The sequence below is a fragment of the Microcebus murinus genome, chromosome X, assembly GCF_040939455.1.
Source record: "Microcebus murinus isolate Inina chromosome X, M.murinus_Inina_mat1.0, whole genome shotgun sequence".
NCBI lineage: Eukaryota > Metazoa > Chordata > Mammalia > Primates > Cheirogaleidae > Microcebus > Microcebus murinus.
In genome coordinates this window covers 122,075,457-122,099,040 of record NC_134136.1, presented here as the reverse complement: position 1 = coordinate 122,099,040, position 23,584 = coordinate 122,075,457, and the positions used below count along the sequence as shown (strand labels likewise).

Genomic DNA, 23,584 nt, shown 5'->3' with positions numbered 1-23,584 from the left:
CCCCCTCATCTCTGGCAGCATTGCCTAGGTGCAGTGACTTCTGGCCAGAACCTGGCACAGTCTACAGCCATACCACCCTGAACATTCCCATCATGTCTGATCCCAGGAGCTAAGCAAGATTGGGCCTGGTTAGTACCTGGATGGGAGAACCTGGCATGGCTAGGCCATGATGTGAGGACCCCAGTTACCCCAGCTGCCATCTGCCAGGTCCTTTGTGGAGACTAGCACCTGGCCTGTGAGAGAATCCTACCTTCTGAGAAGGTCAGTGAGCAAAAGGACCTTCTTTTGATCATTACCCTCCAAATAAGTAGGTGACTTCTTTTAGGGTCTGATGTTTGTCCACATTAGTGGGATGGAAGAGGCAAATAAATGGTTAATATTGCTGAAATGATTAAGACAGGTACCCATGAGCTGGAAATCTAGTTCAGGGACCTAGGTATGGCAAAGCCATGGACCCTCAAGCTGGCTCCAAAGCAAGTGGCATGAATAGGAACCTTAGACTCCTGCCCGGAGCTGCCAGCATTGGTGCATAAGACTCACAGAGAAGGGTCTAGATCCTAGAAATGGTGACATGTGGTATGTTGGAGATAGCTGGCCCAACATTTCTAAGTGGCCTGTACTTCCCAATCTTGGTAATGAATCTTGCCCTGTTTTGAGCCAACAACTCTCTCTCATCTCTCATTCAGAGGCCCATCCTGAAAACATACATTCACAGCCATAAGACAGACTCTTACAGGCAGACGGATATACCAAAAAACAGACTCAGGCCTTCCTCAAGCAGTCCCTGACTTGGGCTCACCTTCTAGAACCGATTTTCAGTATCCACTCTCCCCACCACTGGGGAAGCGAGAGCTGCTTTACACCAAGTGAAATATTTCAGCTCCATCAGGTAAAGAGCCCTTGGGGACTCCATCTACAGCAAAAACCAGAGAGGGAGCAGAGAAATACACAGACAACAGTGACCTTCATGTGTGCAAAGTATAGTTAAAAACAAAACAAAAACAGAAAAAAAAGGCTGTGGCCTCTAGGGGGCAGTGCTGAAGCAAAACCCCACACACTCTGACCTGGGGAAAAAGGGCCCCACACTCCAACAGGTCTAGGGGCTGGCAGGCAGGGAGGTGGGGTCTCATGTGTAGTCCCTCAGGGCAAAGAATGGATACCTGGTGGGGGGCTGATGGTGGGCTGGAGAGGTTTAATCAAGACGGGGCTGTGGCCTCAGCCCCCTCCTCCGAGTCCCACATCTCTGACTGCAGGTAATCAGCGAAGAGAGCCTTGGCCCTGCGCAGGACGCGCCCCAGGTGGTGTTTTCGCACAAGGCGGTCAAAGTGCATGGCCAGCTCATTGTAATCTAGCCCGTTGCGCATGATGTGGTCACGGTGCTCCAGCAGGATGGCCAGGCAGAGGAAGAGCATGAATGGGTTCCCTCGGCCAAACTCCTGGGGTGGAGGCAGGCCCACTGGGGGTGGGGGTCGCAGGGACTTCCCAAGGTCTCTTGGGGAGCCTACCTCTTGCATCAAGGGGGATCCTACAGCCATGTCGCCAGTGGGAGAGGCCTCCTGGGTAGATGGTGGAGATGAGGAGGATGGGGAATTGGGGTGGGAAAAGGAGGAGAGAAGTGGGTCTGGGGAGTTAAGCAAGGGCTCAGAGAGGGACTTGGAGCTGATGAGGGCAGCTGGGCGAGGCAGCTGGACCAGAGGGTCCCTCCTGGGGCCCATGTTATCCCTGAGTTGCTGGAGCCCATCCAGGCTGGTTTGTCTCAGGAGACGCCCCCCACCACTAGGCCTCTGGCTGGGTATGGCCAAGTGGTCAACAGCATTTTCAAAAGCACTGCTTCCTCCACCAGCAGGCCTCAGCATGTGCCTCTGTCGCACAGGCCGCCCCCTGTGGCCACCAAAGCCATTGTCTTCCACTTGGCTGGGAGGTCCAACCAGCTCCACCTCATGTTCAGGAGGATCAGGGGGCAGTGAGCTCCAGGTGACCTCGAGCATGCGGAGGGCATCATCAAAGGCGAACTCACGCTTGAGCTCAAGCAGCAGCCAGCGATAACAGAAGAAGAGGTCATCAGCACCTGCTTCTTGCAGGTACCGGTAGAAGTCAGGGTCAGCATGTTGCAGCAGCAGTTTGAGGTGAGCAAACTTGGTGGCCATGGCACGGCCGTCAGGATGGAAATTGGCAGCCAGGCGCTTCATGATGCCACAAAAGCAGACGAAGGCATGGCCCTCATGGTCCATCACAGCGAGGATGGGTGAGGCAAGGTCACTCATGCCCTGGCAGTAGGACACCTGTGGGTGGGTAACAGCATAGGTGGTGAGCAGGTCGTGTAGTGCTCGCAGGTGTGGGCCATCCTCAGGCCCTGCATAATAAGGGTGGGCCCGGTCAGTGCGCAGTACATCCTTGAGGACCGTGCTTCGGATGAATTCCAGGTCCTCGGGGTTTGCTCGCTGGGCCCACTCACTCTTGAGCTGCTCATACTCGTGACTCTTGCGTTTCATGTAGTCCATCCGCTCTTGGCCTGTCAGTCCGTCTGGGTACACATTCAGCAGGTACCGCCACACCACCTGGCCAGGGATGAAAGGGATGAGGCTGAGGTTCTCCAGAGAAGCCACCACCCCCCAGTGTCAGTCAGTCACCACCTCCTAAAACCCTCTGGGCCTCTGTCTTTTTTCTGATAAATCTTCCTTCTCACCTCTGACTCCTAGCTGCTCCTGAAAGATAGCTTCCTGCCCTAGACTATCTCCATCCAGGACAATGTGGTTGACATGAGCTACTAATGATCACAAGAATGATGGAGCCAATGAGTGACTGCAGAAGCTCACCTTTCGCAGTGAGGGCTCCACACCACCATGATAGATCCGCAGGCGCAACTCTTCAGGGCGGGAGAGCTGGCCCTCATGGTTCAGGTATGTGTGAAACTCGGCATCACTCAGGGGTGGTTTGAAGGGCTTGACATCTTCCCCATAGGACCAGCTCAGTACCTGCTGGACTTTAGACAAGGTACGGCCCACCTATTCAGGAAGGAGGGAAGGAAGCCACTGGTCAGCTGGGCAGACTAGGGGAAGATGCCAACCAGCATGCTCAGAATCAGGGTGCCAGGTAGGCCCTGCCCTCCAACCATAGCTGGGCCCCCAGGGTCCCTGAAAACACCTGAGAGAGGATGGACTGTGTGAAGGGCAGGGCAGCAGTTGTCAGCGATGACCGTTTCTCAGCCAGCAACACGTCAGAGCCAATGACATCCTTGGGGCTGATTATGTCCCAATCTTCCAACAACGGGCCTGGGCACACAGAGTGAAGTGCTATGAGAACAGGGATAAGAACCCAGATCTCAGGGCCTGGCTCTTCTTCTACCAAAGCCAGGCTACCTGCAGGGCAACAAATGACTCTGACTCCCTCTTTCTATATCATTCAAATCATGTAAAAAAAAATCAAATCATGAACAACTCTGTAGTTAAGGTCTCACAAAATGGCTGGGCAGTCTCTAATACCTGAATGATATTAAGTAATATTTACTGAGTGCTTACTTACTATGTGCCAGGACAAGGGGTGAATATTAATATAAGAAATAATAATACTAGCTAACACTTCCATAGTGCTAAGTGCCACTGTTCTTAGCCCTTTGCAAATATTAGCTCTTTTTTTTTTTTTGGAGACGGAGTCTCAGTCTGTCACCTGGGCTAGAGTGCCGTGGCATCAGCCTAGCTCACAGCAACCTCAAACTCCTGGGCTCAAGCAAGCCTCCTACCTCAGCCTCTCCAGTAACTGGGACTATAAGTGTGCACCACCACACCTGGTTAATTTTTACTATTTTTAGTAGAGACAGTGTCTCACTCTTGCTGAGGCTGGTCTCGAACTCCTGAGCTCAAGTGATCTTCCTGCTTCAGCCTCCCAGAGTGCTAGGATTACAGGCATGAGCCACCACCACTGCGCCCAACCATTAACTCATTTAATAGTCACATCAATCCTATTGATTAGGCTCTACTGTTATTGTCACTCTATATATGAGGAAACAGGCACAGTCAGGATGAGATACTTGCCCAAGGCCCTATAGCTACTAAGTGAAAGAGCCAAAATTTGAAGTCCAGGCTCAAAGCTTGAGAGGCCAAACTCCTACTCTCATATTCATGCGAGTCTTCCTCCTGCAAATGGTAGAGACAAACCTTACCATTCTAATTTTACAGAAAATGGCAAAAAGGTTTGGGACAAATAGTAAGTGACCAAGATCCTACAGTTAGGTAGGGCTAGGATCTAAACCTCATTTACCTTACTGAAGAGCCCAGACAAATTTTAGAAAAAGTATTGTGGAACAAGTATGCCATGTATGTTAGACAAATGAAACAATGTTATGCTTGACTTTCTCTGGTTCTGGCCCTTGAAACATCAGAAGTCTATCCTTTCTCTCTTTTTCACTTCCTCTCACAGCCCTTCTTGCCACCTCACATATCATGTGGCAGCTGAAGCACCAGTGGCCACCTGAAGGTAAGTTCAAGAGAGTCTTGGGAGATGTCAGCTCTGATGCCAGAGGGCTGCTAAGCCTGCAGCAGCAATGTCCAGTGGCCAACTTTCAAACTCCATTGTAGGAAATAAATCAACTTCTATCTGTTTTATTTTTATTTTTATTTTTGAGACAGAGTCTCACTCTGTTGCCCTGGCTAGAGTGCCATGCCTTCAGCCTAGCTCACAGCAACCTCAAACTCCTGGGCTCAAGCAATCCTCCTGCCTCAGCCTCCCAAGTAGCTGGGACTACAGGCATGTGCCACTGTGCTTGGCTAATTTTTTCTATATATTTGTAGTTGCCAATTAATTTATTTTTATTTTTAGTAGAGATGGGGTCTCGCTTTTGCTCAGGCTGGTTTCCAACTCCTGACCTTGAGCGATCCTCCTGCCTCAGCCTCCCAGAGTACTAGGATTACAGGTGTGATCATCTATCTGTTTAAGCCACTGCCATGTACAGGCAAATGCCAGTCTGAAGCAGCATTTCCATGGAATCCACTGCACTTTTTCCCACAGAGCTTAAGGGAAAACAAAATCTAAGCCATGTCTAGATGTCACTGCTTCTCCCTGGATGTCTCACAGGGCACTGCAAACCTAAGGAGTGCAAAAGGGGAGCCCGAAATCCATTCTAGAAATGACTTCCTCCTCTGCTCCTCATCTAAATCAAGAACATCTCTATCTGTTCAATTGCTTAATAAGCCAGAAACTTGAGAGGCAACATTTCCCCTCCCACTTTCTCAACCCTTGGGTCCAAACCATCTCAAAGACCTGTGGCTTCTGCAGGCAAAACCTTCAATTCCCCCTCTTCTCTCATCTCCACCTTGTCACCCTGTCCAAGCTACCACATCTCTCAATTGAAACTGACTCCTAACCAGTCCTCACTTCCTCTCTGTTCCTTTCCAATGTTTCACAATAGCTTCCAGAGTAGTCTTTCTAAAACATTGATCAGAGCATTAAAACACTTAATGGGGCCAGGCGCGGTGGCTCACGCCTGTAATCCTAGCACTCTGGGAGACCGAGGCGGGAGGATCGCTCGAGCTCAGGAGTTCGAGATCAGCCTGAGCAAGAGCAAGACCCCGTCTCTACTAAAAATAGAAAGAAATTAATTGGCCAACTAAAAATATATAGAAAAAATTAGCCGGGCATGGTAGCATATGCCTGTAGTCCCAGCTACTCGGGAGGCAGAGGCAGGAGGATCGCTTGAACCCAGGAGTTTGAGGTTGCTGTGAGCTAGGCTGACGCCACGGCACTCTAGCCCGGGCAATAGAGTAAGACTTTGTCTCAAAAATAAAAATAAAAAAACCAAAAAATCACTTAATGAGTAAAATGAAGATGGTCATATTGCTGAAAATCAAATGAATGGTCTGAAGGCACGGAGCTAAGGCTTGATGATTAGAGTGAAAAAGTGGAGAGACCTGGAGGGCAAGTCTAGGAGACTTAATAAGCAAATATTAGGAAATGGAAAGGGAGAAAAGGGATTAGGTGGAGACGTTAGAATTAAACAGGTATGAAGGAAAATTTCCCTGAGATGAAGAAATGGCTCTGGCTCACCAAGTCTTAGATAGCATTAATTAACAAACAGACTTACAATAAGCCTCCTCCACCTCTATTCATAGCTGGCGAAATGCCCAAATTCTAAGAATGAAAAACACTTGTCAGCTTCCAAAGACAAAGAACAGGCTGCTTACAATGGAAAGAAGGTCAGATTGTCAATGGACTTCTGCTCCACAATCCTGGAAGCAAGATGGTGGCTCATGGCTCCTATGGAGCACTGAGAAGGAAGGCCTGAGATCCAAGCCAAGAGCCCCACACCCAGCCAAGACAGTACATATCTATTCAGCCAAAGAAAAATGTTTTTTTGTTTGGCGTTGTTGTTTTTTTTTTTTTTTTTGAGACAGAGTCTCACTTTGTTGCCCAGGCTAGAGTGAGTGCCCTGGCGTCAGCCTAGCTCACAGCAACCTCAATCTCCTGGGCTCAGCGAGCCTACTGCTTCAGCCTCCCAAGTAGCTGGGACTACAGGCATGCGCCACCATGCCCGGCTAATTTTTTTTTTGTATATATATTTTTAGTTGGTCAATTAATTTCTTTCTATTTTTGGTAGAGACGGGGTCTCGCTCAGGCTGGTTTCGAACTCCTGACCTTGAGTGATCCGCCCGCCTCGGCCTCCCAAAGTGCTAGGATTACAGGCGTGAGCCACCGCGCCCGGCTGTTGTTGTTTTTTTTAAGAGACAGAGTCTTGCTCTGTTGCCCAGGCTGGAGAGCAGTGGTGTGATCACAGCTCACTTCAGCCTTGAATTCCTGGGCTCAAGTGATCCTCCTGCCTCAGCCTCACAAGTAGCTGGGACTACAGGGGCACACAACCACACCTAGCTAGTTTTTCTATTTTTTGTAGAAACAAGTCCGGCCTCAAGTGATCCTCTTGCCCTGGCCTCACAAAGTGCTGGGATTATAGATGTGAGGCACCATACCTGGCCGAAAAACATTTCTGACCACTAGAGTACATCTAACCCATGTACCCTGTTGGAAGAGAACATGGAGAGAACAAGGAAGTTCTCTAAGCAAATGACTACTGAATGACTCCGAGGGCTCAAGATAAGGAAAGGCAAAGAAAAGGGAGGGTAAAAATGGTGGTAGGTCACAAGCTTTTTTTTTAGAGACAGGGTCTTGCTCTGTTGCCCAGACTGGAGTGCAGTGGCATCAGCCTAGCTCACTATAACCTCAAACTCCTGGGCTCAAGCAATCCTTCTGCCTCAGCCTCTCAAGTAGCTGGGACCACAGGTATATGCCACAATGTGCAGCTGATTTTAAAAAGAGAATTTTTTTTTTTGAGACAGGGTCTTGCTATGTTGCCCAGGCTGGTGTCAAACTCCTGATCTTAACTGATTATCCTGCCTCAGCCTCCCAAAGTGCTGGGATTACAGCTGTGAGCCACTGTGCCCAGCCTGGTTTTTAATATATGTATAGTTAAACATAAAATGACAAAGATAACGTGATTACAAGTTTGTAATATTATGTGTTTACACTATGATTCTTAAAACATAAGTGATTTAGTATGTCAGTTAGAAAATATAATGGTAGCCTGAAATTTAAAAAGAAAAAAAAATTAAAGCTGCTTAAGCAAAACCCAGAAGTTAAGGATTAGCGGCCGGGCGCGGTGGGAGGCCGAGGCGGGCGGATTGCTCAAGGTCAGGAGTTCGAAACCAGCCTGAGCAAGAGCGAGACCCCGTCTCTACTATAAATAGAAAGAAATTAATTGGCCAACTAATATATATAGAAAAAATTAGCCGGGCATGGTGGCACATGCTTGTAGTCCCAGCTACTTGGGAGGCTGAGGCAGAAGGATTACTTGAGCCAGGAGTTTGAGGTTGCTGTGAGCTAGGCTGATGCCACGGCACTCACTCTAGCCTAGGCAACAAAGTGAGACTCTGTCTCAAAAAAAAAAAAAAAAAAAAAAAAAGGATTAGCAATCAGAGAAAGAATGAGAATTAGAAGTGTTCTAAAGCTCAACTTCAAGGGCTAGGGAGGGTGAGAGACTGAAGGAGAAACAGTAGCCTAAAGATTTCACTGTCAATGGTCTAAGGAAGCATAAATGGGGTTTTTATGAGAGACATACCTAAAACTAGATGACAAAGAAAGGTTAAAAATTAAAGAAACCTAAAGGTATACCTGGAAAACAGAAACAGAAAGCAATAGTAGCAATGTGAATGTTAGATAAACACAGCTCAAAGCCAAAAGCATTATAAAAAGAGACATTATATACTTATTTTAAAAACCCACAAAAAAGGGGCCGGGCATAGTGGCTCACGCCTGTAATCCTAGCACTCTGGGAGGCTGAGGCAGGTGGATTGCTCAAGGTCAGGTATTCGAAACCAACCTCAGCGAGACCCCGCCTCTACTAAAAATAGAAAGAAACTAATTGACCAACTAAAAATATATATAGAAAAAATTAGCCGGGCATGGTGGTGCATGCCTGTAGTCCCAGCTGCTCGGGAGGCTGAGGCAGGAGGATCACTTGAGCCCAGGAGATTGGGGTTGCTGTGAGCTAGGCTGACGCCACGGCACTTACTCTAGCCTGAGCAACAAAGTGAGACTCTGTCTCAAAAAAAAAAAAAAAAAAAAACCCACAAAAAAATCCTCAGGGAGGATGGCGGTGGCGGTGGTGGCTGCGGCAACGCCACGGCCTGGAGATGGTCGGCAGAGCTGCCGAGATGCCAAAGAGTCCACCGCCCGCGTGAGGCGTAGACGGGGCACTGCCTGCAGAGCAGGTCCTGCCAGCCTCGCTGGTGAGGATGCCCCCGTGTCCGTGATGGGCTGTGGGACAAGCAAGGTCCTTCCTGAGCCACCCAAGGATGTCCAGCTGGATCTGGTCAAGAAGGTGGAGCCCTTTAGTGGCACCAAGAATGATGTGTACAAGCACTTCATCACAAAGGTGGACAGTGTTGGCCCTGTCAAAGCCGGGCTCCCAGCAGCCAGTCAGTATGCACACCCCTGCCCCAGTGCCCCCACTACTGGCCACACAGAGCCTCCCTCAGAACCACCACGCAGGGCCAAGGTGGCTAAGTACAGGGCCAAGTTCTACCCACGTGTGACAGCTAAGTACGACATCAAGGCACTGATCGGCCGAGGCAGCTTCAGCCGCATGGTACGCGTGGAGCACCAGGCTACCTGGCAGCCATACGCCATCAAGATGATCGAGACCAAGTACCAGGAGGGGCAGGAGATGTCCAAGTCTGAGCTGCACATGTTGCGCTGGGTGCATCATGCCAACATCATCCAGCTGGTGGAGGTGTTTGAGACCCAGGAGCGAGTGTACATGGTGATGGAGCTGGCCACAGGTGGAGAGCTCTTCAACTGCATCATCGCCAAGGGTTCCTTCACTGAGAGGGACACCACGTGGGTGCTGCAGATGGTGCTGGACGGTGTCTGGTATCTGCACGCACTGGGCATCACACACCGAGACCTCAAGCCTGAGAACCTGCTCTACTACCACCCGGGTACCGACTCCAAAATCATCATCACTGACTTCGGCCTGGCCAGCCGCCTGCAAGAAGGGTGACGACCGCCTGTGGTACGCCCGAGTAAATTGCCCCCGAGGTCCTGGTCCACAAGCCCTACACCAACTCTGTGGACATGTGGGCACTGGGTGTCATCGCCTACATCCTGCTCAGTGGCACCATGCCCTTTGAGGATGACAACCGCACCCGGCTGTACCGGCAGATCCTCAGGGGCAAGTACAGTTACTCGGGGGAGCCCTGGCCTAGTGTGTCCAACCTGGCCAAGGACTTCATTGACTGCCTGCTGACAGTGGACCCTGGAGCCTGTATGACTGCACTGCAGGCCTTGCGGCACCCATGGGTGGTGAGCATGGCAGCCTCTTCATCCATGAAGAATCTGCACCGTTCCATCTCCCAGAACCTCCTCAAACGTGCCTCCTCACGCTGCCAGAGCACCAAATCTGCCCAGTCCATGCATTCCAGACGCTCGACGCGCTCCAACAAGTCACACCGAGTGCAGGAGCAGGAGCTGCGGGAACTCAACCTGCGTTACCAGCAGCAGTACAATGGCTGAGCCGCCTGGCTGGGGTGCGGACACGGCACAGTCCCAGCCTGGCCACTCATGGCTGTGCCATCTGGCCTGATACCCTCTCTAGAGATAGGCTTGTCTGGATATGGCTAGAGGGAGCTGAAGAATGTCTGGTCCCCATCTCTCCTCTGTGCCTTCAGAAGCCCTCGTCCTCACTATGGGCATGGGCCAGGTGTGACAGAGTAGAGGTGGCCCAGGGACCTCCCTGAACCTCCCTGAACTAGGAGCCTGGCCTGGCACTGCTACTCCTATTGGTGGGCAACTGCTCTGAGTTGGGAGAAGGGACAGGCCCTGGTTTTCACTGTCTTCCTTAGTCTGTGGCTCTTCCCCAGACCAAAGGGGCTGCAGTGCTGGGTGGAGGGTGTCCCATGGCCCCAGGACCCTCTGTGACGGTTACTTCTGGAATACCCCTTTTCTCTGCAGAGCCTTCCTCCTTGGCCCCTACATTCCATGGCATCCTGGTCCTCAAATCAGGCTCCAGTGGGAGGCCCAGGTAGGCACAAAGCTGTGCCTTGACTGGACTCTCGGCTCCTGGCTAGATCCAAACAGGTCCCCGCTCTCCCAGCCAAGATCAGTCTTCCTTCATGGTGCCCCCAGGACTCGCCAGGACCTCTGGTGGTAGGACCATGGCATGGACTGTGTGGCGGGGCTGGTGGCAGCCTTGCCCAGGCTCCAGCCTCTCTCTGACCATGAGAAGGTCCCTGCCCACCACCCTCAGTGCTGCCCCAGCAGAGTCCACCATTGCCTCCCTCTTCCCTTTGGATGCCCATTCCATTCCCCAGGTGCCTCCTTCCCTACTGTGGCGGGGAAAGGGAGCCCCACTGCTGCTACCTGGGGGATGGTGCACCTGGGAGCCAAGGCAGAGGACAGGGAGTTCCCCCTTAGGATTCCATTGTCAGTCCTGGTACAGCCCATGGCCCCGGCCCTTCAGACTCTGCTGTTCCCTCCTCCGCAACTGCACGAGGCCGCCATCTGGTGTCTAGCATGGGTATAGCAGCCTGGGAGTGACCACCACACATGCACTGTGCACACCTATAATCCTCCCGGAGGAGTGGGAAGGAAGGAGTTGCTGCGTTGGGGGAGGCTCTCGGGCTGATCAACTCTACCCTTCTGCTGAGCTTCTGCGCACCTCTCCCTGGAACTTAGCCATACTCTGTGATCTACCTCTGAACCCTGGGTGCCTGGGGCACTGGCCTTCTCACAGCCGGTCTTGCCCCATCCGCCCTGTGTCCCCTTCCTTTCACAGCATTAACCTTCCAGTCTGGGCCCCCACCGAGTCTCAGGCTGGAGGAGCCCTTGTGGGAGGTGGGTGGGGTTGGGTGGCTGCTTTTCCACCTGAGCCAGAACTGTCCCCATGTCTCTCATGGTGTCTCCCCCTACCACAAACCAGGCTGGAACCCAAGCCCCCTCCTTCCACAGCTGCTTTCAGTTGGTAGGAAGGGACCAGGGCCTACCTTTGGCCTTAGCTAGACTGCAGGGCCCCTGCCAGCAGGGGGGTTAGCCCCCACTCAGCTCCTCCCAGTGGGCAGCCTTGGGGCAGGCCCTCTATCTTCATGTGCCACCTCCAGTGGGAAACCAAACCAAAGAGACCACTCTGTACCAAGTCGACTGTACCTTATCCACCCACTCCTTCCGTCCCCACTGCCCCCAGGGCAGGAGGTAGTGGAGATCCAAACACCATGGCCTCAGAACTTGCCCCCAATTCCCCAAGTGTCTCTGGGGGCCTGAAGCCCTGGGGATTTATTTCCTCTCTGCCCAGGGTAGTCCTGGTCCTGAGGGTAGGACAGAGGAGGTTTGGAGCCTTGAGCCTTTGATAGGCCCATGTGGGCCTTCATGCCATGGACCATGGACAGAGAATGTGCAGTTATTTATTTTGTATACTCAGTTTGTAAATGCATCCTCTGTATTCAATAAACAGGCTGCCTCCTCCTCAGGGAAGGTGCCTATTTGTTCTGACAAAAAAGAAAATTCCTCAAGAATCCATTAATAAAATAAGCAAAGGATTTTTGCAAGCACAAACTCACCTAGTGGTAAAACCTGATCTGAACTGACACAAAACTATATATAGTCTTTATATAACCCACTTAGTGTGAATATGCACATGTTTCCCTGAAGAAACACCCAAGTGTTCCATCATGGGCTGCTGGCCCAGACCCTGCTTGTGGTATTACATAATATATGCAATACACACTACATTTCCTTATCATAAAATAGTTAAACTTCCCAAACCCTAAATTAATATATGAACTCAGTGCAATGCCAGTGAGAAATCTAATGGAGTTTTTCCTGGAACTGGATAAAATTATTTTAAGTTTTATATGGAAGAATTCACGTTCAAGGCCGGGCGTAGTAGCTCACACCTGTAATCCTAGCACTCTGGAAGGCCGAGGCAGGCGGATTGCTCGAGGTCAGGAGTTCAAAACCAGCCTGAGCAAGAGCGAGACCCCGTCTCTACCATAAATAGAAAGAAATTAATTGGCCAACTAATATGTATAGAAAAAATTAGCCGATCATGGTGGTGCATGCCTGTAGTCCCAGCTACTCAGGAGGCTGAGGCAGAAGGATCACTTGAGCCCAGGAGTGTGAGGTTGCTGTGAGCTAGGCTGACGCCACGGCACTCACTGTAGCCTGGGCAACAAAGTGAGACTCTGTCTCAAAAAAAAAAAAAAGAATTCACGTTCAAGAATAGCTAAGAAAAGGGAACAGCTGGAGGATGGTAAAGGCTTGCCTTATTATAACTGACCACAAAACCAGTCATAAAAATATCACGGTGTTAGCATAGCAATAGACAAATAGAGCCAGTCGGTAGAATGCAATAGAAAACCCACTAATAAATCCAAGTACATATATAGGAACCCAACATATGACAAATGTGGCATTTCAAACCAGTGCAGAAAAGGTCATCATTTAATAAAGGATGCTGGCATAACTATTTATCTGGATTTTTTTTTTTTTTGAGACACAATCTCGCTCTGTCACCCCTGGTAGAGTTCAGTAGCATTATCATAGCAACACCAAACTCCTTGCCTCAAGCGATCCTCCTGAGTAGCTGGGACTACAGATATGCACCACCACACCCAGATAATTTTTTTTATTTTAATTTTTATTTATTTTTTTAAATTTTTAGTAGAGACAGGGTTTTGCTCTTGCTCAGGCTTGTCTCGAATTCCTGATCTCAACTGATCCTCCTGCCTTGGCCTCCAGAGTGCTAGGATTACAGGTATGAGCCACCACGCCTAGCCTGGAATTTTTTTTTTATAAAAAGCTAGGTCTACTTATCACAACATTGACAGAGTAAAGATTTATATGTATAAAAGAAAACAATAGGCTGGGTGTGGTGGCTCACGCCTGTAATCCTAGCTCTCTGGGAGGCTGAGGCGGGCGGACTGCTTGAGGTAAGGAGTTCGAAATCAGCCTGAGCAAGAGCGAGACCCCGTCTCTACCATAAATAGAAATAAATTAATTGGCCAACTAATATATATAGAAATAATTAGCCGGGCATGGTGGCGCATGCCTGTAGTCCCAGCTATTTGGGAGGCTGAGGCAGCAGGATTGCTTGAGCCCAGGAGTTTGAGGTTGCTGTGAGCTAGGCTGACGCCATGGCACTCACTCTAGCCTGGGGCAACAAAGTGAGACTCTGTCTCAAAAAAAAAAAAAAAGAAAGAAAACAATAAGCATAAGTAGAAGAAAAGATAGAATCTTGTATAAGTTTGTGGATTGGGGAAGATATTCCAAAGAGGAAAAACTCAGAAATCATAAAGGAAAAGAGAGATATATGTAGAACAGTGTATACAGATTTTAAATTTTGATATGACAAAACAGATACCATAAACAAAGCCATAAAACAAAAGATAAACTGGAAAAAATATTTGCAGTACACGTGACAGAAAGAGGATTCATATCACAAATATACAAATGGGTCAAAGGCCTATGTTTGGTAATCTCCGAACTGTAGAGGTGACAGACACTGGTTTATTCCCAAAAAGAGAGACTGGGCCATCTAGGATGTCTCAACATGCTTATTGCTTTCACAGCCATAAAAATGATCACAAGAATGCCATTGATAATATTTATAATAACAGCTCCATATTTTGGACACTTATTAATGTATACAGTATACCATTTATGTTTTTTTATTATTTTATTATTTTTTTTATTTTGGCATATTATGGGGGTACAGATTTTAAGGTTTCAATAAATGCCCTTTCCCCCCCTTCCCCCACAAGACTGAGTTTCCAGCATGACCATCCCCCAGATGGTGCACATCTCACTCATTATGTATGTATATACCACCCCCCTCCCCCCTGCCCAATACCCTATTACTGTAGTACCTATGTGACCACTTAGGCGATGCTCACTTAATACCAGTTTGCTAGTGAGTATATGTGGTGCTTGTTTTTCCATTCTTGGGATACTTCACTTAGTAGTATGGGTTCCAGCTCTAACCAGGAAAATATAAGATGTGCTATGTCACCATTGTTTCTTAGAGCTGAATAGTACTCCATGGTATACATATACCACATTTATTAATCCATTCTTGGATTGATGGGCACTTGGGCTGTTTCCACAGCCTTGCAATTATGAATTGTGCTGCTATAAACATTCGAGTGCAGGTGTCTTTTTTGTAGAGTGTCATTGGATCTTTTGGGTAGATGCCCAGCAATGGGATTGCTGGATCAAATGGTAGATTCACTTGTATCGCTTTAAAGTTATGTTAAACACATACTATTTTGTGTATATACACACAAATCTGAATATACTCACGTATCTTTATATGTGGATAAACTTGTGTGTGTGCAAATAAGTAAAGGACATGCAAGGTTACACATCACAGACTGTTCAAAGTAAGTCCCTCAGGGCAAAAGGGTGGGGATTGAGATTAGGCATAGTGCTCCTAGGAGACTTCAGCATTACTAAAAATGTTTAATTTTTAATAAGAATTTTTACTGGGTAATTAAAAATCAGTTCCTTTTAAAATTCCAATCAAATTCCCATCAGGATTTTGATGGAATAATAAGCTAATTATATTAAATGAAAAGAAAGGGAAAAGACAGTGACAGAGATGGGCAGGGAGACAAAAGGAAAATACAGGTAGCTAGAGGCACAGGAGACTCTGCCACTGAGCAGCCATATGTGCTTAGGTCAGAATATTCAAGAAAAATATTTAAAAAGGAAAACATCAAAACATATCATAAAACTATCATGATTAAAACAATATAAGTCAGACATGGTGGTGTGCACCTATAGTCTTAGCTACCTGGGAGGCTGAGGCAGGAGGATTGCTTGAGCCCAGGAGTTAGAGGTTGTAGTGAGTTATGATTGTGCCACTGCACTCCAGCCTGGGTGACAGAATGAGACCTCACCTCTGAATGAATGAATGAATGCACTCTTGCCAGAACCCGTGGCTCAATGCCTATAATCCTAGCACTCTGGGAGGCTGATGTCAGAGGATAGTTTGAGATTAGGAGTTTGAGACTAGCCTGAGCAAGAGTGAGACCCCATCTCTACAAAAAATAGAAAAATTAGTCAGCTGTGGTGGTGCAGGCCTGTAGTCTCAGCTACCTGGGAGGCTGAGGTGCAGGGATTGCTTGAGCCCAGGAGTTTGAGGTTGCTGTGAGCTATGATGCCACTGCTCTCTAGCCAGGGCAACAGAGTGACACTCTGTCTCAAAACAAAACAAAAAAACTCTCACAGAACTAGCTTAGGGTTTCATAAAGAGATCAGTGTAAGAGAATCAGGAATTCAAAAGCAGACTTGCATATATGCAGGAATTTGGGAAATAAGGCAGCTAGCTGCTAAAAGCAGTAGGAAAAGAATGCACTCATCAATAACTGGAAAGTTGATTCTCTTTAACAAGATAACTTTTAAAATGTATTTCTGCTAAACTGATAGGTATCTGTGTCTCTGCTTTATTCACATTTCTCTCTGTTCTTGTGCAGTTGGGGTTTTCTCTATATGTTTATCAGCTGTGCAGATAAAGATTTCTGTACTGAAATAGTGCTACTGTGTCTATTTTACAGGTGAGGAAAACAAGGCCTGGGGAACTAGTTAAGTGACTGCCCTAAGCACATATGGCTGCTCAGTGGCAGAGGCTCCTGTGTCTCTGGCTACCTATATTTTCCAGTTTGTCTCCATGCCCAACTGTCACTATCTTTCCCTCCAATCTTTGTTTCTCTCTCTCTCCGTCTGCCTCTTTTCTCAAGGTTGCTAATCTTAACAAGCCCAAAATGTACTGTCAAATGGCTGAGAACAAGGGTGCTGGAGCCAATTCAGCCACTACCTGGGTTCAAATCCTGTTCTTCCTGCCAGGCACAGTGGCTCACGCCTGTAATCCTAGCTCTGAGAGGCCAAGGCGGGAGGATCGTTTGAGGTCAGGAGTTTGAGACCAGCCTGAGCAAGAGCGAGACCCCGTCTCTACTAAAAATAGAAATAAATTAGCCCAACAACTAAAAATATATAGAAAAAATTAGCTTGGCATGGTGGTGCATGCCTGTAGTCCCAGGTACTCCAGAGGCTGAGGCAGGAGGACTGCTTGAGCCCAGGAGTTTGAGGTTGCTGTGAGCTAGGCTGATGCTACAGCACTCTTGCCTGGACAATAGAGCAAGACTCTGTCTCAAAAAAAGAAAAAAAAAATTCTGTTCCTCTATTTACTGTCTGTATGATTTGGACAACTTCTGTCACGTCTCTCAGCCTCAGTTTCCTCATCTATAACATGGAGAAAAGATCATCCCTACCCTGTAGGATTATTTTGAAAATTCAATGAAAAAAATTATGTACATAAAATGACCCCAAGCATTCAATACATGTTAGCTATTTATATGTTATTATGACATCAGTAAAAGTGCCTCAGTCAGCCCAAATGGGCATGTGAGCTCCCTAGGCTGAAATGGAAGACAAGAACCATATCTCCCACTTCACAAATTTATTTATGTATTTATTTATTTATTTATTTAGAGACAGAGTCTCACTCTGTTGCCTGGGCTAGAGTGCTGTGGCATCAGCCTAGCTCACAGCAACCTCAAACTCCTGGGTTCAAGCTATCCTCCTGCCTCAGTCTCCCAAGTAGCTGTGACTACAGGCATGTGCCACCATACCTGGCTAATTTTTTCTATATATTTTTAGTTATCAATTAATTTCTTTCTATTTTTAGTAGAGACAGGGTCTTGCTCAGGCTGGTTTTGAACTCCTGATCTTGAGCAATCCTCCCACCTCGGCCTCCCAGAGTGCTAGGATTACAGGCGTGAGCCACCATGCCTGGCCTACTTCACAATTTTTATTTTAAAAAATTTTAAACCAGGCCGGGCGCTGTGGCTCACGCCTGTAATCCTAGCTCTTGGGAGGCTGAGGCGGGCGGATTGCTCAAGGTCAGGAGTTCAAAACCAGCCTGAGCAAGAGCGAGACCCCGTCTCTACTATAAATAGAAAGAAATCAATTGGCCAACTGATATATATATAAAAAATTAGCCGGGCATGGTGGCACATGCCTGTAGTCCCAGCTACCAGGGAGGCTGAGGCAGAAGGATTGCTCGAGCCCAGGAGTTTGAGGTTGCTGTGAGCTAGGCTGACGCCACGGCACTCACTCTAGCCTGGGCAACAAAGCGAGACTCTGTCTCAAAAAAAAAAAAAAAAAAAAAAAAAAAAAAATTTTAAACCTACAACAAAATTAAAAGAAGAATACATTGAAAATCTATACATCCTTCATCTAGATCCCTTATTAACATTTTTGCCACATTTGCTTCATCTCATTCTTTTTGTATATAAACATATTATTATTTTTGCCAAATTATTTGCAGACATCATGACACTTCACCCTTTCATATTTTACTGTGTTTTCCCCAAGAACAGGTGCATTTTCCTTTAATTGCCATTATACCATTAACACACTGCTATAGTTGGAACATGTCTCCCAAAATTCACATGTTGAAACTTAATCACCAATGTGATAGTATTAAGAAGTGAAGCCTCTGGGAAGTGATTAAGTTATGAGGGCAGAGCCTTCATAGATGGGGTTAGGGCCCTTATAAAAGGGCTTGAGAGAATGGGTTTGCTCTCTTTTGTTCTTTTTTTTTTTTTTTTTTTTTTTTGAGACAGAGTCTTACTTTGTTGCCCAGGCTAGAGTGAATGCTGTGGTGTCAGCCTAGCTCACAGCAACCTCAAACTCCTGGACTCAAGCAATCCTGCTGCCTCAGCCTCCCGAGTAGCTGGGACTATAGGCATGCACCTCCATGCCCGGCTAATTTTTTCTATATATAATTTTAGTTGGTCAATTAATTTCTTTCTATTTTTAGTAGAGACGGGGTCTCGCTCAGGCTGGTTTTGAACTCCTGACCTTGAGCAATCCTCCCACCTCGGCCTCCCAGAGTGCTAGGATTACAGGCGTGAGCCACTTCGCCCAGCCTCTTTTGTTCTTTTACCAGGTGAGGATGAAGCAAGAAGGCCTTCATCAGACATACAACCTGCCAGTGCCTTGATCTTGGACTTCCCACCCTCCAGAACTGTTAGAAATAAATATATATTCTTTATAAATTACCCAGTCTGTGGTATTCTGTTATAGCAGCACAAACAGACTAAGACATACGCCCAGGAAATTTAACACTGATACAATATTATTATCTAATGTATGGTCCATAACCAAATTTTAGGGACCATGTCTTAATTTATCTGTGTGCTCATGGGGACCAGAATAGCCAAGAATGAAGGAACAAAGAGAAGAAGTGGCTGAGAGATGAACGGAAAAAATCAATGAGGGAACAACGGCACAAACAAATATGGGTATAGGATGAATGAATGAATAAACACAATTACCATTATTATAATAAGCATTGTTATGTTTAGATATTATAACTAAAATATACACAAATACAGCTATATATTGTTGCATTATAATTATAACATATGTTACTAGGTTATATGCTATAATAGTACAATACAATATAGTTATCATTATTAGAGCTCACACTTTTTGAGCATTCACTATGCAGTCATGTACTGTTCCAGACATTTTATATGAACTTCCCTATTTAATCCTCACAGTGGCCCTAAGATATTATCTCTACTTTAGACCTGAAAAAACTGGGGCGAAATGGCTGAGCCAGGATCTAGACCTAGGATACCTTGCTGCCCAGCCCACTGTGAGGGAGTGTATTGCAAGGGGCAGAGTCACTTTATGGGGAAAAGGTAGGTCCCAGAGCAGTACCCCTGGGGCATTGGGTACTCACTGTCTTCCGAAGGCCGAATGTCTATACGCAACTGCAGGTAAGGTTTGGAGGCAGTGGCAAAGGCTGTGCTGAGGTCCCAGTCAGACAAAAGTGAGAGGTAAGCTTCCTGTCCTAGTCGGTCCCGGCCAAGGTAGCTGATGCCAAAGTTCTTCTTCCTGGACAGAAGATACCAGGGAGTTCTCAGGGCTCTCAGTTCCCTGGAGGCCTCAGGGACAGTTTCCAATACAAGGGGTATATAAGGTGTTGAAAACAACTTCCTACTATGTGCTGGGTACTGTGCCAAGGAGGTGGGCAGCCTGAGGTCAGGTCATTTATACCCACTTTGTTACACAAACACAGAAATAGATACACACCTGCTTGTATCTGGAGGGCACATTGGAAACTGGTAAAATGTTGGTCCCCTCTGGGGACAGTAACAGGATAGTTGAGGGATAGAAGTGAGAAGAAAGCAGCTTTCTTACTACATAAAAATAAAGCGAGTGTTTGTTATTTTTCACACAAAAAATGTTTATGCAAAAAAGTCAAATAACTAAGAATTTATTCTTCACATATACTTGTGCAACTATGCAAAGTATGTTGTGTGATAATCACTGTAACCATGGAAACATCCCAAATACCCATCAATTTTGTACTGTTTGAATTTGTTACCATGTGCATGTATTCCTCCAAAATAACAATTACTACAAAATAACCATCACACCAGACCCCAGGAGACACACTTTTTAGCTATCAGGTTGGCAAATTTTGCAAAGTTATGTAACCAGTGTTTGGGAGGGTGTGGGTGAAATAGGCATTTTATATGCTGCTGGTGAGATTATAAATCGGTAAAACCTTTCTGGAGAGCATGTTGTAACCATTCATTGATAGTTTAAAAAGCACACACCCTTTAACCCAGCAATACCACTGCCAGGAATTATCTCATGACTAGAATTTCCCAAATACAGTAGTCCCCCATTATCCACAGGGGATAGATTCCAAGACCTCAGTGGTACCTGAAACTGTAGATAGTACTGAACCCTATACACACTGTTTTTTTTCCAGTATATACATACCTATGACAAAGTTTAATTTATAAATTAGACACAGTAAGAGATTAAAAACAATAATAATAAAATAGAACAATTAAAACAATACAGATGCTCCTCGACTTATGCTGGGGCTTTGTCTCTATAAACCTACTGTAAGTTGAAAATATCATTAAGTAGAAAATGCATTTAATACACCTAGCCTACCAAACATCATAGCCTAGCCTAGCCTATGTTAAACATGCTCAGAACACTTACATTAGCCTACAGTTGGGCGAGATCACCTAACACAAAGCTTATTTTATAATAAAGTATTGAATATCTCATGTAATTTATTGAATACTGTACTGAAAGTGAAAACAGAATGGTTATAAGGGTACTTGAAGCATGGTGCTGAATACATATTTCTTTGCACCATCATAAAGTTGAAAAATCTTAAGTCCAACTATTGTAAGTTAGGGACCATCTGTATACTGTAATAAAAGTTACATGAATGTGGCCTCTATCTCTCAAAATATCTTATTGTATGTAAGATTTTCAGACTGCAGTTGACTATGGGTAACTGAAAAATGCAGAAAGTGAAACCCTGGAAAAGGCACCACTACTGTACCCTAAGATATGCATTTGTGGCTGCTCACTGTGGGATTATTTGTAACAGTAAAATAAACAAACAAAACCCCTACCAAACAAACAAGGCCAGAAAACCACTGTTGTGTGGTCCACTGGCTAGTCCCCAGCATCTTCTCACTTACCCGTTCAAATCAAAAGCTCGGATGAGGATGTGCTGTAACACGTCCAATGAGGTGATCTGGGGGTCTACAGCAAAAGATCGGAACTCATGTGGCAAGATGCTCTCACATTTCTGGGGAAAGAAGACACAGGGTAGGCCATCAGGGGCCACATCACCACGCTGAAGAGTGAATGAGGTCCAGAGTGGTAGAAGGCAGGGTCAGAGAGCAGGCGGGGCCAGATTTAGGTAGGCATTCTGGGCCATGTCAAGGACTTTGTTTTTTGCTCTGAGTGAGGGGGAGCCACAGAAGGTTTCTGAGCAGAAGCAGGACATGGCCTGAATTAGGATTTAACAGGATCCTTCTGGCTACTCTGCAAAGAACAGACTGTGAGGCACCAGGGTAGAAGAAAGGGATCCAGTGAGGAAGAGGCTACTGCAATAGTCCAGGTCCCTAGTCCTTCTTCTGTGTCCTCTCAATTATGGTTGTCAGAATCACTATGTCCAGTCTGGTTCCTACTGAATCTGTCCTGCATGTTGCAACCAATCCAGCACATCTACCTACAACATCCCCTGCTTAAATCTCTTCAATGGCAACCCTAGGGTCCCCAGCAGGTGGGCCTATAGGGCCCTAGCCAGCCTCTCCAGTTTTTTTGAACTTTACACTCTGGTAGAACCAAACCGTTGAAAGTTACCTTGAACACATCCTGACTCCAGGCCTTTGCTTGTGCGGATCATCCTTCCCACTTTTTTCATCTGGTTCACTCACAGCTCAGGCATCATCTTTTTTCTGAATTCCCAAACCTCTACCTTAGAGATCAAGTGGTCTGCTGACTCTCTTCTCATGACTGCCAGTAAGTAACACTACTCTAGTCTGAGCCATCATCATTGCTTGCTGGAACTATTGCAATGGCTTTCTTCCTCTGAGTACACACTAAAGGCCCTTCTCCATCTGCCCCCTCTTACCTCTCTGACTCACCTCCTTCCACGCTCTCCCTCCCTCTCTCTGCTTTAGCAATATGGGAACCTACAGAGGAACATGCCAAGCTCATCCCCACCACCTAGCCTTTGCCCTTGCTGTTCCCTCTGCCTAGAAGGAAGAGGTATATGATATGATATGCACATGACTGACTTCCCCTGATATGCACATGACTGACTCCTTTTTATTTGGGTCTCTACTCCTTCAATACCCCCTCTGGAAATTTCCAGGTACAACCTTGGCTAAAGTAACTCCCTAGTTTATAACCGTTTTCATTACTTCCTCATGGCATTCACCAGTGTCTGAAGCATCTCATTTATTTAGCTGTTTGTCTCTTCTAAGGAACATGTCAACTCACCAATGGTGGGGATCGCACAAAAGTGCATTCCCAACACATATGTGTTGACTGACTTCAGAGCCCCCCTTTCAGACAGCAACAGCACAGACCTCACTCCTCAGGGCCCCACCCTCAACTGCTGCAGCCCCTCCTCCAATCCTATGGCCCCTCCCCTCTACCCATAAGCTCCACCCATACATTCCACAAACCCCTGCCCATGCATTTTCATTCACACGCCCTAGGGTTTAGCCTTAAGGCCCCATACCCTCAGGCCCCCCCGCCCCCCCGCCAGACCCCCCCCCCCTCCGTCTCATCACCATCACTCGACCCTCAAGCCTCGCCCCTTAGGTAACGCCCCAAATCTCAGGTCCCGCCCTCCATCCTATGACAGCCACAGCCTTAGCCTTCCCTGGGATGCCCTGGCGGGTTGGCCGACCGGCTGCCAGCCTCACCTTGACTCGGACTCGTACCACCTCTCGCTCCTCCTCCTCAGCTGTCGCCGCCTGGGCTCCCCCGCCGGGCGGGGGCGCTCCGGAGCCAGCCAAGTCCAAAGACCCAGAGGCTGTCGACATCCCGCTGCTGCTAGCCTCAGGGTGACAATTGACAGTTGCCCCCAACCCTGGCGCGCACCCTACAGTGCGGGCTCCCGCAGCCCCACCTTGCGCCGGGGCGCAGGCGCAGAGGGCACTGCGCGACCCTGCCCCCCTACTGCCCCTCCCACCTGGCCCCGGCTGGAGGTCGCCTGTGCACATGCGCCTAGCAGGCTATTGCCAGGAGTCCCGCCCCCAAAAGCCGGACATTTTGCTTCATTTCAGCCAGTGTGCAGGCGCCTACTGAGGCCCCACCTCTCTTCCTCCCGTGGTTTGGCTGTTCTGGCAGTCAATTTCCGGATTCACCTAGATCTGAGTTAAACTGACGACCCGTTCGGGCGAGAGAAGTAGGCGGGGAAAGAGACCTGCTGCGTGATGTTGTCAAGGCTGCACGCCCCGCCCCAAGTTACCTCGCCCCTCTGCTGACAGATGATGTCATCTATTTCAAATACCAGTGGCCCTCGCTTCTTATGAATCCGCTGAACGGAAAAAAAAATTCTTGTTCAAGAGTGTTTTTAAAAATAGTTTACACCCTGACTCAGTAAGGTCATACAAAGAAAAAAATCAAAAATTGTTTACATGTTGTGAAAACTCATGGATCTGTACATTTATGATTTTTGCACTTTATGATTTTGATT

The 23,584-nt window shown here is 47.3% G+C and overlaps 1 protein-coding gene and 1 pseudogene across 3 annotated transcripts; one reads left to right on the top strand and one right to left on the bottom strand.

Annotated features, from left to right (window-relative positions):
• Positions 1 to 964: 964 nt before the first annotated feature.
• TBC1D25 (TBC1 domain family member 25) lies at positions 965 to 23,034 on the bottom strand. 3 transcript variants are annotated; one of them, XM_012738027.3, is made up of 6 exons: positions 22,809 to 23,034; positions 21,066 to 21,175; positions 19,289 to 19,443; positions 3,145 to 3,293; positions 2,817 to 3,005; positions 965 to 2,558 (listed from the first exon to the last, which is right to left on the bottom strand). In XM_012738027.3, exons 1-6 carry the CDS (start codon positions 22,926 to 22,928, stop codon positions 1,197 to 1,199), a joined length of 2,085 nt encoding a protein of 694 aa, XP_012593481.2. In that variant the 5' UTR covers positions 22,929 to 23,034; the 3' UTR covers positions 965 to 1,196. The 3 variants fall into 3 exon arrangements, with proteins under 3 accessions (XP_012593481.2, XP_012593482.2, XP_075855237.1); XM_012738028.3 differs by having other exon boundaries at positions 3,145 to 3,272; XM_075999122.1 differs by lacking the exons at positions 21,066 to 21,175; positions 22,809 to 23,034 and adding an exon at positions 19,642 to 19,746.
• On the top strand, positions 8,749 to 10,056 carry LOC142865894 (serine/threonine-protein kinase H1 pseudogene; annotated as a pseudogene).
• Positions 23,035 to 23,584: the final 550 nt, after the last annotated feature.

What these genes read in the sequence shown, in the direction of transcription:
- TBC1D25 (XM_012738027.3), bottom strand. Translation starts at nt 22,928, where the DNA reads ATGTCGACAGCCTCTGGGTCTTTGGACTTGGCTGGCTCCGGAGCGCCC. An exon ending in CGAGCTTTTGATTTGAACGG is followed by an intron (nt 19,444 to 21,065) that starts GTAAGTGAGAAG and finishes TCTTCTGTCCAG; the next exon opens with GAAGAAGAACTTTGGCATCA. An exon ending in CACAGTCCATCCTCTCTCAG is followed by an intron (nt 3,006 to 3,144) that starts GTGTTTTCAGGG and finishes CTTCCTGAATAG; the next exon opens with GTGGGCCGTACCTTGTCTAA.